The 14,787-nt window shown below is 37.3% G+C and overlaps 1 protein-coding gene across 3 annotated transcripts; it reads left to right on the top strand.

Annotated features, from left to right (window-relative positions):
- Positions 1-2,109: 2,109 nt before the first annotated feature.
- Positions 2,110-14,423, top strand: LOC150069623 (keratin-associated protein 19-6-like). Of its 3 annotated transcripts, none has more exons than XM_090333539.1 (2): positions 2,110-2,182; positions 6,962-7,182. In XM_090333539.1, exons 1-2 carry the CDS (start codon positions 2,110-2,112, stop codon positions 7,180-7,182), a joined length of 294 nt encoding a protein of 97 aa, XP_090189665.1. The 3 variants fall into 3 exon arrangements, with proteins under 3 accessions (XP_090189665.1, XP_090189675.1, XP_090189684.1); XM_090333549.1 differs by lacking the exon at positions 2,110-2,182 and adding an exon at positions 14,194-14,423 and having other exon boundaries at positions 6,949-7,003; XM_090333558.1 differs by lacking the exons at positions 2,110-2,182; positions 6,962-7,182 and adding exons at positions 14,166-14,208; positions 14,290-14,423.
- Positions 14,424-14,787: the final 364 nt, after the last annotated feature.

Genomic DNA, 14,787 nt, shown 5'->3' with positions numbered 1-14,787 from the left:
GAGGTGAAGAGCTCAAGGACAGCACCCAGGCCCACAACTGCCAAAAAAAAAAAAAAGGTTTCAGAAGAAGTCCTCTTTAAGTTAATTCACATGAAGCTATTTTACTATAAAAAGGGCATCATGATAGCATAGTTACATAGTTACTGTTCAGTTACTAAAAATTTCTTCATTATTTCAAATAGTCATTTATAATTCTTTAGTTTTTGTTCACCAATGTAAAAGATTTCTTTGATAAAAATACTTATAAATCTTTAAAAAACAGAAGCACGCTCAATGTCATCAAGTGTAACTACATTTCTATGATTCTAGTCAGAGGGCAATTGCTACAGAGGTTAATCAAAGAGACAGTGGTTGACTAATTCAATGGAGTGAGTGGATGGATCCCAAGACACATTTCCTCACTTATATTTCTTTTTTTTTTTTTTTTTTTTTTGCCAGTCCTGGGCTTGAGCTCAGGGCCTGAGCGCTGTCCTTAGGTTTTTGAGCTCAGGGCCTGAGTGCTGTCCTTGGATTTTCTCAAGGCTAGAGCTCTACCACTTGAGCCTCAGCACTGTTTCCGGCTTTTTTCTATGTATGTGGTACCGAGGAATTGAACCTGGGTCTTCATGCATGCTAGGCGAGCACTCTACCACTAGGCCAAACTCCCGGCCCCTCACTTGTATTTCTTTACTCTGTATTTCTTGGTTCTCCATTGTCAAAATCCTGAGGCCAATCCTGGCCTAGGTGCTAGGAGTTATTTTTGTAAGTGATACCTTAATGAGGGTAATGGCACATTAACTGATTAGTATAGAGTAGTTAGAAGTTGCCTGTGAATAATTGGGCACAGAATAATTTTTTTAAAAAAAGGAAATACAGTATGTTAGATAAAGATGAGATAGAAACAGTAAAACTGATAAAACTGAGGGAACAGAAGTTTGCAAGAAAAAAAAAGTCATCAAATTTATTCCTTTATCTGGCTGTTCCTTGCAGGTATTGAGAGAATGGGAAGGAGAATGCAAGCTAAAGAAATTAACTCAGAGGTCATAACATGCCTTAGTGGAAGGGCAATGAAGAAGAAATTAGCTAGTGCATGCAAAACAAGCAGGTCGATGCAATCTGCAGCTTTTGTAGGACTTTGAATGGAACCAATTAGAGAGGCAGGTTGCGGGATTTGAAGTAAAAACTGAACTGTGACTCTGATAATTCTGCTTATGAGGAAGATTTTATGCCCCCAATTTCTAAAATTAATTGTTATATATCTTAAAGCCAAAAGGTTCTCCAGCTGGTGAATGACCTCACAATATTATGAAGGTCATTATAATTAAAACGCTAAAAGTCAGTGCATCTTTTTTTTTAAGTTCAGTTCTAACATACACAGTAGCTCCCTAAGCCATTTGTCATTTACAGTATTTATTTATTTATTTATTTATTTACATACTTACTTAATTTTGCCAGTCCTGTGCTTGGGCTCAGGGCCTGAGCACTGTTCTTGGGTTTTCTCAAAGCTCGAGCTCTACCACTTGAGCCACAGCACCCCTTCTGGCTTTTTCTATGTATGTGGTACTAAGCAATTGAACCCGGGTTTTTGTGCATGTAAGGCAAGTTCTCTTCCACTAGGCCAAACTCCTGGTCCCTACAGTGTTTTAATATATGTCAGATACAGCCATTTCCTTAAATAGGCTGGCTTTTAGAGAAAAGAATAGATTTAACGACTATAAACTCAGGGAGAGTGTCTGTGGATTTAGATAGAAATTGTGTGATCAGTGTGGGAGATAAGAGAAGGGAAAACCATTTCACTCTAAAGCTGGGCAGTTTCTATGGACGGTTATTGCAATGCAGCCATTTTACTTGGCATTCAGAAATGCACACTCCTCTGTCATCTATCTCATTAAGGCCAAAGACACCCCGCGTGGAATGTGAAGCAACCTGAAGTTGTTTAATAGACATGCCAGTCTCCCTGGGTCAGGAGAGGGCACATTCATGAAAGATAATACCCACAGTGACACACAAGGAGGCTGTGCCCATGGGTTGCCACCTGCTGCAACCGGGCTATAAAAGCCCGTGTGCACACACAGTGACATTCGTACTCAGGATCTTCCCGTGAACATCAAACCAAACTCCACTGACACCATGAGCTACTACGGCAGCTACTACAGAAGCCTGGGCTATGGCCATGGTGGCTTCAGAGGCCTGGGCTCTGGCTATGGCTGTGGAAGCTATAGCTCTGGCTCTGGATTTGGGGGTTACAGATATGGCTCTGGATTTGGGGGTTATGGCTATGGCTCTAGATTTGGAAACTATGGCTGTGGCTACCACCACCCTTCATGCTATGGACGATATGGCTACTCCAGCTTCTACTGAAATTCTGAGAAACAGGAAGACTGATCACGCTGGATTGCATTATTCTATACCAGGCTGGGAGGAAGTGCATTTGACACCTACAACATCAAGAGTATTTATCATCTTCTAACGGGGTGCCTCCTGAGGCCTAAAGTCCTCAGTCCTTGTACTTTCATAAATGAAGAATCATTTGGTTCCCATTTGCAATAAACTATCCTAACAAAGTAACAGATGTAAGCAGTTGTTTTGGTTGTTGTTGTTTAAAGTTATTAGTCAATACTGGTAATTTTTACTCAGTACTTTAATACTACCTTGGTTAGGAAAGAAACTATATATCATGAAATCAAGTCTTGGGGAAAGATCAAAATGTTTGCAATTGTAGCCAAAAGAAAGTGAAGGAAATAAATGATGATACGCACTTTATATAAGGAAATAATTATGTGGATGTGAATGTCCATCCATAAATTGTTAAGCCCAGTTAAGAAGCTTTTTACATCTGAATACCAGAAAATATCCCTTTCATTTCATCGACTTTATATTGATAACACTAATTTCAGAATTCAGCACTTGAAAACTTATCTATTTTCAATTCAGTCTATGGCCCACAAGAACTATTGCTATTGTATCTTATTAAAAGGTCTTTACTTGGCTTGGGGTTGATGGCTCATGACTGTAAGCTAAGCTACTCATGAGGCTGAGATCTGAGGATCATGGTTTGAATCTAGCCTGGGCAGGAAAGTCCATGAGACAATTATCTCCAATTAATCAGCAAAAAGCCAATTGTGGAGTTCTGGCTTAAGGGATAGAGCATTAACCTTGAGCATAAAAGTTTAAGGTCAGTGCTTAGGCTCTGTGTTCAAGCCCAGGACCAACACACACACACACACACACACACACACACACACACACACACACACACACACACCACAAGTATGTTTGTTTGCTTAATTTAATGATGAAAAATGTAATTGTTTAACAAACTATACTAATGAATATAAACTAGAAATGATCTCTGGTCACATCTTACCATGCTTGTATCCTATTCCTCCTTAATGGGACATGGATGGAACATGATGACATTCTCTCATTGAATCAGCTTATTGTTTTATTTTGTACCTCACTGTCCTCACATGTGGTTATCCACTCTGAGGCTGTGGCTGTGCAGCTAAACGTATCTAATCAAGTTTCTTAGACCTCTTACCCTCTTTTGATCACCACCCAGCCAAAGTGGGCAGTTGCAAATACGTTAAATATTTGCTATAAGTCATTAGGAATCATTTATCACTGTTACTCTCAAAATACAATAATTCTATACTGTAGCACTGAAACAAAATTGGATTTCTTTTCCTTGAGTTAAATAAATTCAACAATACCAAGGCAATAAATAATGTGGGACTAAAGTGCTAGAGCTGGCTGTAGTATATAAAGTTTACTCAGTACTGACTTAACCCTCATCATGGATAGAAGGGAATATTCAAAGATGAGATAATTTGGCAAAAATCAAAACTGGCCCAAGAGGTTAACTCTTGGTAGCTTTCAGCAATGAGCACTGGGGATTCTGCTCCCCCACAGGCACAATTCCTTCACTATGTAGTTCTCTTTTCAAATGTAGTCAGATGAAGCATCTTGAAAGTTATGGTCTTGGGTTTATCTGAAGACTCTTAAGAACCATGCCAGTTGATTCTCTATTTCAAATTCTAAACATTTACTGATAAAATAATGCATTTGAAATTTAGGTGAAATGTATAAAAATAAGTGGCTTACGATTACACACCAGAAGATTATTTTTAAAAGTTACAATGCATTTGAAATACTTAAACTACAGATAGATTAATGTGTGCATGTGTTGGTCCTGGAGTTTGAACTCAGAGCCTAGACATTGTCCAGGAAGTGTTGTACTAGAGGCTGGTAGAGCCAACAGCTCTAATTTTTGTTTTTTTAGTACATAATTGGAGGTAACAGTCTCACAGTTTACCTGCTAGAGCTGGCTTCAAACTGCAGTCCTCAGATCTCAGCTTCCCAAGTAGCAAAGATTACAGTTGCTAGCCACAAGCTCTGACCAACTCTATGGACAGGATTTGCTAAGCAGTGAGGTATCACCAATTCCTTCCTAAGTGGATAATGACTTCACACATAGTCTAAAGGGCTATCTCCAAACAAGAGCAAGCAATGCAATTCTTTGAAAGCAGTATGTATCCTCCCTAGAATGAAGCAGTTTTATCATCTTGTTCTATTTCTGGTTGTTAGATTGTGTTGATTTAAGATAGGGTTAAAAAGCAGCTTTAGAATATATTTCTCTCCAAGGAAAAGCTGTCACCTTGTCTAGAAAAAAATACATCATTAGATCTTCATCCTGACAGCAGGCATGGTAATAACATCAAACTAGTTTGAGTTTTTGTGATTTTACAGCTTTAATTTGACTTAATAAAAAGTAAGCATTCAAATGAACAACCGATGTACTATAATTGGAACAAGTGTTGAAGAGACTAAATAGACAAGGGAATTAAAAACAATCTAAGAGCTACTAAAAAAATTGGAAAAGGCCGGCACCATGGGTGGCTCACACCTGTAATCCTAGCTACTCAAGAGGATAAGATCTGAGGATCAAGGTTCAAAGCCAGCCCAGGCACAAAAGGACCTGAGACTCTTATTTCCAATTAACCTCTAGAAAATGAGAAGTGGTGCTTGGGGTAGGGAGGTAGCCTTGAGTTGAAGAGCTCAAGAACAACGCCCAGGCCGAGTTCAAGCTCCATGAAAGAGAGAAAGGAAGGAAGGAAGGAAGGAAGGAAGGAAGGAAGGAAGGAAGGAAGGAGGAAGGAAGGAAGGAAGGAAGGAAGGAAGGAAGGAAGGAAGGAAGGAAGAAACTAAGACGATGACTTTCAGACAGGCAGAACAGCAAAGTCCAGAGGACTCCATCTCCAATTAACCAGCAAATATCCAGCCTGAGGGCACAATTCAAGTCAAGGAAGATGAGTGAGCACAGGCCCTTAATTCAAAACCTAGAACCTAAAACAACCTTTCTTATTTTTTTCAAATAAAAATAACTTTGAGATTCTCTCTCACAGTAGTCAATATGGCAGTTAGCCAGACAATGATCAGTAATGTGGTTAGGTATCATGGCTCATGCTGTAACCCAGCTTTATCGGAGAGGAGAGTAGAAAGATTATGGCGTAGAGCAACCCAGACGAATATCCCAGGTTCCTTTATAAAAAAAAAAGAATCTGTGAACACCAACAACAAATGGTAGAGAACTTGTTCAAGGCCCTGATTTTTTACCCTACCATTTAGTCATAAGAAAAAAAAACCCAAAACCAAAAAGCAAACAAGCAAGCAAACCCGTAAGAGATGGTAAAATGATGTGGTTGTCAACATGATGCCCTACTGGTAAAGATGAAAATTTGTCCATCTACTTTGAAAATGAGTATAAAGTTTCCACAAAAAGCAGAAGTAGAACCACTTCAAGGTAGTGTAACCTACATATACCTGCACATCCATATTTATCATGACACTATTCAAAATAGCCCAGTTATTTAACCAGCCTCCATTCAATGAACAAATGAATGCATAAAGAAAATGCAATGTGTTTGCACAATAGAGTAATGCACATCCATTCGAAGAAGGAATTTCATCTACTTTCCTGGAAAATTGACAGAAGGGGAGATTGTGTTTAATGGAATAAGCTATCTGACTCAAAGAAGTACCTGTTTTCTGTCTAGGAGGAAAAACAATCAAGGTAATGAAAGTAAAGGGAAGACAACTAGGAAGTTTGAATGGGAAAGGAAAGAGTGAGTACAGAAAGGAGGTTCAGGGCCAGGACCTTGGCCTAGTGGTCAAGTCCTTGCTTAGCATGCATGAAGACCCAGGTTTGATTCCTTGGTTCTATGAATGCAGAAAAAAACAAGTGGTGCTGTGGCTCAAGTGGCAGAGTGCTAGCCTTGGGCAAAAGAAGCTCAGGGACAGTGGTCAGGACCTGAATTCAAGCCCAGGACTGGCAAAAAGAAGAAGGAGGCTAAGAAGACGTGGTGGAGAACATGAATATAATTTAAATGAATTATGTTCACTATTGCAGTATACTTTTAAAGTTCATGGATTTGTAAAAAAGAAATCTCACTTTATAGATTGAGTACCAAAATATTTTTAAAGAATTTGAAGCTGAAAACCTTTGAATTTGACACATTCCTTTGATTTAGTTTATAAGTTAAGGATCCAACCCAATGACAGAAAAACAGAGATGAAGAAACATTTACTTGTAAAACACACTATTATGTGTGATTAATGTAACACACCTTCTATAAAGAATTCTATCTGAGGTCTGGTATGCCCAGACTTTGAAGATACATCCATTCCTCCTCGTTAAGTGATGACAGAAGTTTAAAGGCCACCTTAACTTGACAGCTAAGCACATTCAATTGTCTAATGAATATAAAAGTCTCAGCTCGTGTCAGGGGACAATAGATTCATGAGAAGGGTTAAGTAACACTAATTAGAGAAAAATGACACCAGAGGAAAGTATGTATATGATTTATCATATGCTCTGCTCAGGATATATAAACCTTTCTGTCCACATGGTGCCACTCATACTTAGGATCTTTCCTTGCACAGCAAGTCAAACTCACCTCTCCTGACATCATGAGCTACTACGGCAGCTACTACAGAAGCCTGGGCTATGGCTCTGGCTATGGAGGCTATGGATATGGCTCTGGATTTGGTGGCTATGGATATGGATCTGGCTATGGAGGCTACGGCTATGGCTCTGGATTTGGGGGTTATGGCTATGGCTCTGGATTTGGAAACTACGGCTGTGGCTACCACCGCCCTTCATACTATGGGAGATATAGATACGGCTTCTCCAGCTTCTACTGAAATCCTGCTCTGGTGAGCCAACATTTTAGGCCACAATGGGCTTTCTTGCCACTCTGATCAAGCCTACAGCGAAAACGTTTTAGGAGACTAAGATTTTAAGACCTGGGGTGTGGCTCAGGGGGTAGAGTACTTGCCTAGCAGGTGCAAGGCCTTAGATTCGCTCCCCAGAACCATAAATTAAAAGCTGAGATTTAATAAAAGGCTTTAAAATAAAAGATTTAATAAAAGTTTTTATCAGCTTACCACCGTCTGATGCTACTGGATGGCTACTTTCATTAATGTTGTTGTTGTTGTTTTAATTCTCTTTGCATTAAACTACCCTACTTTAAACTGAACCATGTGACATTTGTTTTCTTATTTGTTTATAGAAGTGCTCTGAAATATGTTTTGTTTTTTCTCCCATACACTTTCAAATAACCTCCAAATAAGTAATATTTGAGAATTAGTCAGCCTTCCACCATCATTATCTCTTGATATTTAGCATTTTAAGGTGTGAAGAATCTGCAGAGGGATTTGAAAACCCCTGAATTCAAATATTAAGATTAATCAGGAAGACTCAAACTTGACTACTGAGCATAAGATAGAATGTTTTCATTCTGCAAGGGAGAGCTCCCTTTGTGTAGGTATTTTTATGTAGGTATTATTTGCACTGGTTGTATCAGTCACAACTCAATGACACCATTGGAGAACCATGCTACTTAATCTGTCACACCTAAAATCCGCATTCGACTTTATAATGGTTAATTGCATTTTTCACTATTATGGAGAAAGGTTTTCTGTTCCAATAGGTTAGAATAATAATCAGCATAATTTCTGGTAAAAAATATTTAATATTCCTACTTCAATACAGTACTGTCATACTATTCGATCTTGAGTTTGTTGCTTTTGTGAAACTGTGAGATTGAGAAGAAAGGCTATCCTCAATTACAAGGAACAGACAACAAACTGGTAAAAACCTCAAGTTGAACCATATTGGAACAATTTAAATCAGGAGAATATGAATTATTGGGTCTATTTGTTTTATTGGTGGTTTATTTCTCTGATCTAAAATGAGAATATAATGTGATCATTTTATGCATTTACTGCAATGTTGACCAATCATGATCAAATATAAATAAATGCTAAAGGTGACATCCCTTTGGCAGAAATTGGGTGAATTTGTGAGAGAAATATGAAGCATTTGTAACTCTAAAGTCTGTATTCAATCACCAAGTGCTAATTTATTTTTTTTCCAGTCCTGGGGCTTGAACTCAGGGCCTGAGCACTTTCCTTGGGCTTTCTCAAGGCTAGAGCTCTATCACTTGAGCCATAGCACCACTTCTGTCTTTTATTTCTATGTACATGGTACTGAAGATTTGAACCCAGGTCTTTGTGCATAGTAGGAAGGCACTCTACCACTAGACCAAACTCTGAGCTCCTAATTCAGTTTCCTTAATCATTTACAATAGAATAAATTCTGAAGAGCACAGAGAAAAATCACTTAAGCACAGATAAAAATCATTACACATGAACCAAAAAGATTATATTTTATAGACTTTATTGTAGGATTTTGTTATTTATTTCATTACATTTTGTAGTTACTCACAGAGAGACAATATCATTTGAGGAAAAAGCTAAGTTCAGACTGTCAAGACACGTATATTTGGCTAAACATTTGTAATAAAAATTATGCAAAGAGCTCCTGCTAATCAATAGTAAAATATTAGAAGATAATTAAAAATAATTGAAATACTTGAGAAGGCCTGGACAAAGAGGTTCTACCAGCCTCCACACAGGTGGATCAATCACATTATGTGTATAATTCATGGAATAACATGAAAGAAGAAGCCAATATTGTTTATCACACACTCTGCTCAGGGACTACAAGCATCTCTGTAAAGGTATTAATACTGACAGTCCTGATTCTGACTGTAATAGCAAATGAAGTTCCCTTCCCTTGACTCTATGACCTAAGGCAACTACTACAGAAGGCTGGGCTGTGGCAATGGTGTGGCAATGGTGTGGCAGCTTCAATAGTCTGGCTGTAAGCTGTGGATTTGGAGGTTGCTGATGCAGCTACAGCTCTGGAGCCCAAGGAGCTGCTGCTGTTACCCTTCATGTTGTGGGGGAAAATAAATGTCATGGGTTCTACTAAGCAATATCTGTATTTAAAAGGGAACTTTGCAAAGCTGACTTCCTTCATTGGACATCGAAAGTCATTCTGGGTTTATTTGTACAAAGGAATGTAACATCTCAGAAATCCAGCTGACATTTTAAACTGAAAGCCTTTTTCTAAACCATCCTAGAATCTTTCAAAACTTTGCTGATAATTAGATTATCTGTTAGTGTTCCAATCATTCATTCTAATTTGGAAATCAAAGATTTGAGAATTATGTTCAGTGTCCATAAAGTCAATTGATTTCATGAGAAAGAAGATTTCATTTTTAAGCATCACCATTTTTATAATGTGTTAGCATTATGATATAAAAACTTGAAAACTTTAATTTCAGTGTCAGGTTTATGCACCTTTTACATCCATCTTTATCTACATGTACTTCATTGACATGCTTTCGACCACAGGCACCACACCTCCAGCTAGCCTGGTGGGTGATCCTTCTATTTGTACTTCCTTGAAATGCTAGGTGGGATAAAGTAAGTATTAAAATATTTTAAAGTTGTAAAAAAGAAGACAGGGATAGAGAGAAGAATTAGGGGTAAAGTTCCATCAGAGCATATGATATACATATATGAAAATATTGCAGTGAAACTCCTTGTATACCATAGACATATATGACAATAAAGAAAATATTTTCAATGTTTGGAAACAGTGTCTTCGTCTTCTAAATGAAGGCTGTCACTTGGCCAGTAGGAGAATTTGTTATCATTGTTTTATATTGTTAGCACAGTTCCTTAGCTTCACAATCCATTCATTGTCTTTCTAAAGATATTTGTGTAAAGGGGAATGACACATCTTTGAAAAACAATTTTGTGACAAATATACATTTCCAGTTTCCAGGAATAATCAGTATCTGAATGATTTTCCAACCTGGAGAAGAATGAATACATAGGTTGATAATGTTGAATGAATAAATATGGATGATTTGATTCATATAATTTATATCATTATTTGACAATTTATCTTTGATCTGTACATATGTTGATATGTGTGTAAGTATATCACAGTGAGGTATATATACATTAATATAGAAAGACAAATGATAGATACTTAGGTGGTAGATAGATATAGCATTGTTTGCCACTATGAAAATACAAAGACAAATTCATTCTTGGCTTTCTTTTTTTTTCTTTTTTGCCAGTCTTGGGGCTTGAACTCAGGGCCTAAGAACTGTCTTTGGGCTTTTTCCTTAAGGCTAGCACTCTTCCACTTGAGCCACAGCACCATCTCTGGCTTTTTCTATGTATGTGGTCACAAGGAATTGAACTCGGGTCTTCATGCATGCTAGGCAAGTACTCTATCACTAGGCCAAATTCCCTTGCCCTCTAGGGTTTCTTTTAATTTGTAAAATGTATTTGTCCTGAATTCAAGTGAATATGGTCATATGCATACAAAAATTCATCATTTTCACACAACCTATCAGATGAACCTAAGCATTCATTACGTTCTTAGTTTTGATAGATATATTTATCATTGCATGGGTTTCAAATGACTCACTTATAGTTAAGAGTTTTACCCACGATTTCATTTTTCATAATTAAAGGTAATGATAAATAAAGTAAGGGTGGGATGAATTTTGATAAAGAAGGAAAAAAGGATTTTACATCCAAAGAAAATATTAATAAAATGCTTTCAGAATACGGAAGTAATTTTAAGCACACATTCTAATTTGGAAACTTAATACAAGGAATAAGAAAGATGAGGAATTCATTTGTACTTTTCCTCCAACATATATTTGTCCCCTTTGTTCAATCTATGAACATATCTAGCTATAAGATCATATTATCAAGTATATCATTTATAAAGGCTTAAAAATAAAAAAAACAAATCAGAGGAAATGCTTTAAAAAACCTGTTTAAAGTCATGTGAAAAAAATTCCAATTAAAGACTCAAGATATGGCCAGAGTCCATAGGGGCTCGAATGTGAGCTAATCTCATGTTCCGCAATGAACTGAGGAATCTGAGAAGACCTACGACTCCAACATTTTTTTCCTCTCTCAGTTCTTGCAACTCTGAGAGTCATATGAAGGTACTTTTAAGCCATTAAGGTTTTTGAAGTAGCATATGATTCTGAGAGTATGGAGATGTGGCTTAAATTTCTGAGAATTTAATGAGTAGGAAAAAACTATCTGGGGGAAAATAGGTAGATAAAATACATAGAATTTGAAACCATAAGAACAAAGGTACTCTGATCAAATTGGATTATATAAATAGAAAAACAAATGTTTCATTGGAAAAAAAACAACTTAATAAAGAAAAGCTGCTGAATGGTAGTTAGGTGAATTGGAAAAGAATGCAGAATGAGTAGTAAGAGAAGTCTGTTAAAAAGAGAAGGATATGTGAATCACAAAACACTGTTAGAGAAGGAATTAAAAAAATCAAAAGTCACATGCGGAAAGCAAGCAGCCAGGATTCTGTCTACTTTGCAGATGATTGTTAAAAGAGAATAATGGTATAAATGAAATATTTAAACCACTATGCAAAGTGATTATAAACATGAGTTTGTTCTGTTGGACAGTTCATTTCTATTCCATATGCTAAAAAGTTGTATTATGATGATGTGTAAAATGAAAAGTTTTCTATTGTCTGTAGGGATGACTTCCGTTTTCTATTGTGCCTAGGAATCACTTTTTGTAGATTGGTTATAGTTAGCTTTATTAAAATGTTTTCTATTGGGAAAGGCTACATCCATGATATATTAAACTGAGAAATAAATTTAATATTTGAAAATTCTGCTAGATTCACAGGTTTAAACTTGACTATTTACTGGAGTCCAGATGGACATATGATATACCAAATGCAAAGGATGATATGAACATGAGAAAAACATGACTGCATAAATGATGGCTTGTGACTGGTAATGAAGATTTCTATGCAGGCAATTTTAGTTTGGTACCTTTGGAGAGAAGTACTGTTTCTCATAAAAAAATTAAAAAAAAAGAATGCAAGGCATTCAAGGGCGGTGAAGCAACTTCAAAAATTTTAATGAGTTCAGTGCCTCACTCCTTGTTAGCAAACAGATTAATGAGTTGCCTCAGGTATATTAATCACTTGGAATGATACATAATAATGGTCACTAGTTGATCACCTCCTGTGCTTAGGGTATATAAGCCAACAATTCTAAATGATTCATTAAAAACAGCAACCTTTATTTTATCAATTACTTTTCTGACATGGTGAATAAAGTGCAACACGTTGCGTTAGAGCAGCCCAGAAATTATAGAGCCAGGCGAGAGTTGGGTAAATGCTACGCTCATGCCAGAAATCTTGAAGCAACCTGCTCTGACTTAAACACTACCCAGAACAACCAGTGCGTTGCATAAGCTATACTGCAAATGACCCTAAGTTTAATAGAAATTAAAGTCATAGCCATCATCTGGAAAAAATGCCAGCTTAATTTATAATCTGTTAAAGCAGCGAACAAAGCCCCTGGAAATAAAGCATGTGCCTATTTATGTCCATTTATGAATAAACTATTATAGGATTAAGTTTGTTTCATCCAAATATTCCTCATAAATCTCATAAGGAAACAGCAATATAATTGCTCCTATAAAATAAATAAATTTTATGAGTCCCAAGTTTCAAGAACTGGGTGCACCTGGGTGAGGCTCAGTCGTGAAATCAACATTGCTCATCACCACCTCTTGTAATGTGAGCTGAATGACATCCCTAAGTTGCAATCCAACAGTTGTTGGATAAGAAGAGGGTATCTTCTTATCTCTTACCTTAATTCTCGCTATTGGTATCTGACATTTAGACAGTTTTCTAAGCCGTTCTGATCTCTACAAGTCTTTTTAAAAAATTCCGAATGACTTTAAGCAGTGCAATGTGTCTTAAATGTGAAACTACGTGATGAGTGTCAGAGAGGGAGGTCTAACTCAATATGAACACAGAATAGTCAGGAGGGAGACAGCGCTAGATGTTTTATGTTGACTAGAAGATCAAAATAGAGTGAGGCAGTGCTTATTTGAGTGAATCAGTGATAAACAAAATTCATAATCTGCCTCATTTAGACCTCTCTTTGGACACAGAAATGGTGGGAATGGGTAGGAAATTTGATATTTGAAGTAATGTTTGTAGAAGGTACAAGATTCATGGAGAGGGAATCTTGAAGCTGGCAAGGACAATGACTCTGTAGAGAGTATCCTTGCAGGATTTACTAAGTGGGGTTTTTACTATTTTCAGTGGTCTTTCCACTTGTGCTATATTGAGCAACAAACAAATCGTTCATATGCCTGTGTGAGAGGTCAAATTTACATTTGGCAATTGTGTATGATCAAAGTTTAAAAACACTAAAGTCACAGGACAGTGGTTCTTTGCTGTCACATGACACCAGTGAGTCAAATCTATGTTTCTGTAAAATATATGGAGATTTTGGTTTGGGATTTAGGGATCTTGGTAATTTAAAAGCTTTGAACAATCAGTCATAACAAGCCATTATCAATCAACATGACTGAAAATACATTTAATGGCATAATCAAGAAGATAATCAGACTGCTGTTATGTGGCCAGTAATAAAATTCTGTTAAGGTTCAGAATGTGCATTCTTGCCTTCCTTCTAATAAAACTAAAGAACTCAGTGGCTGGACAACCGAGCCAGGTAGCCAAACAAGCTGAGACATTCTTATCAGATTTTGTTTTTCTCTTTAAGTAACAAGTGCTATGAGTTGTCTCATGCAAGTGCAATGCATGGAATGGCACGAAAGGAGGGTCATGTGATTTTGTCACCTACTCTGACTAGTATATATAAGCTTCTCTGTAAAGGTGCTGACACTCGCAATCAGGATCTCACCTTGCACAGCGTATCAAACTCACCTCCCCTGACACCATGAGCTACTATGGCAGCTACTACGGAGGCCTGGGCTACGGCTATGGCTGTGGGTGCCATGGCTTCGGCAGGCTGGGCTATAGAGGCTATGGCTATGGCTCTGGCTATGGAGGCTTTGGCTATGGCTCTGGCTATGGAGGCTTTGGCTATGGCTCTGGCTATGGAGGCTACGGCTATCGGTCTGGATTTGGGGGCTACGGATATGGCTGTTGCCGTCCTTCCTGCTACGGAGGTTATGGATTCTCTAGCTTCTATTAAATGAATTTTTGAATCTGGAAGGAGTGGGATCACACTCAGTAGGGTGGGTCTTTTTCTTCTCTCTTATTCCATTTAAATAAATGAATTACTTGAATATAAATATTTTGGCGTGTTGGAATAGTGTTAACTTTTTTACTTCTTTGTAATTTTTTTTTTGCAAGTAACACGCAACAATTTCCGTGTGAAGCAGTAACATGTGTGGCTGTGGGGTACACTGTGATGGAAATGTTTCTAGTTCATTTCATTACACAAGTTTAAGAACATAGTAGTCATGATAGCAACAGTAAATTAATATAGCTTTATGTATCCGTCCTCTCAAAGGCCTTTGTGTGGTTTTGCAACCTTTGTTTTCAGGAATGGGGAT

This window comes from Megascapheus bottae, chromosome 1 (genome assembly GCF_031878675.1).
Source record: "Megascapheus bottae isolate mThoBot1 chromosome 1, mThoBot2.hap1, whole genome shotgun sequence".
In the NCBI taxonomy this organism is placed as follows: Eukaryota; Metazoa; Chordata; class Mammalia; order Rodentia; family Geomyidae; genus Megascapheus; species Megascapheus bottae.
The sequence above is the reverse complement of the archived record's forward strand: the minus strand, read 5'-3'. Positions and strand labels throughout refer to the sequence as shown.

Coding starts and splice junctions, on each gene's coding strand:
- LOC150069623 (XM_090333539.1), top strand. CDS start 2,110: ATGAGCTACTACGGCAGCTACTACAGAAGCCTGGGCTATGGCCATGGT. Junction 2,183..6,961: donor CAGAGGCCTGGGCTCTGGCT/ATGGCTGTGGAA, acceptor TGAGCTACTACG/GCAGCTACTACAGAAGCCTG.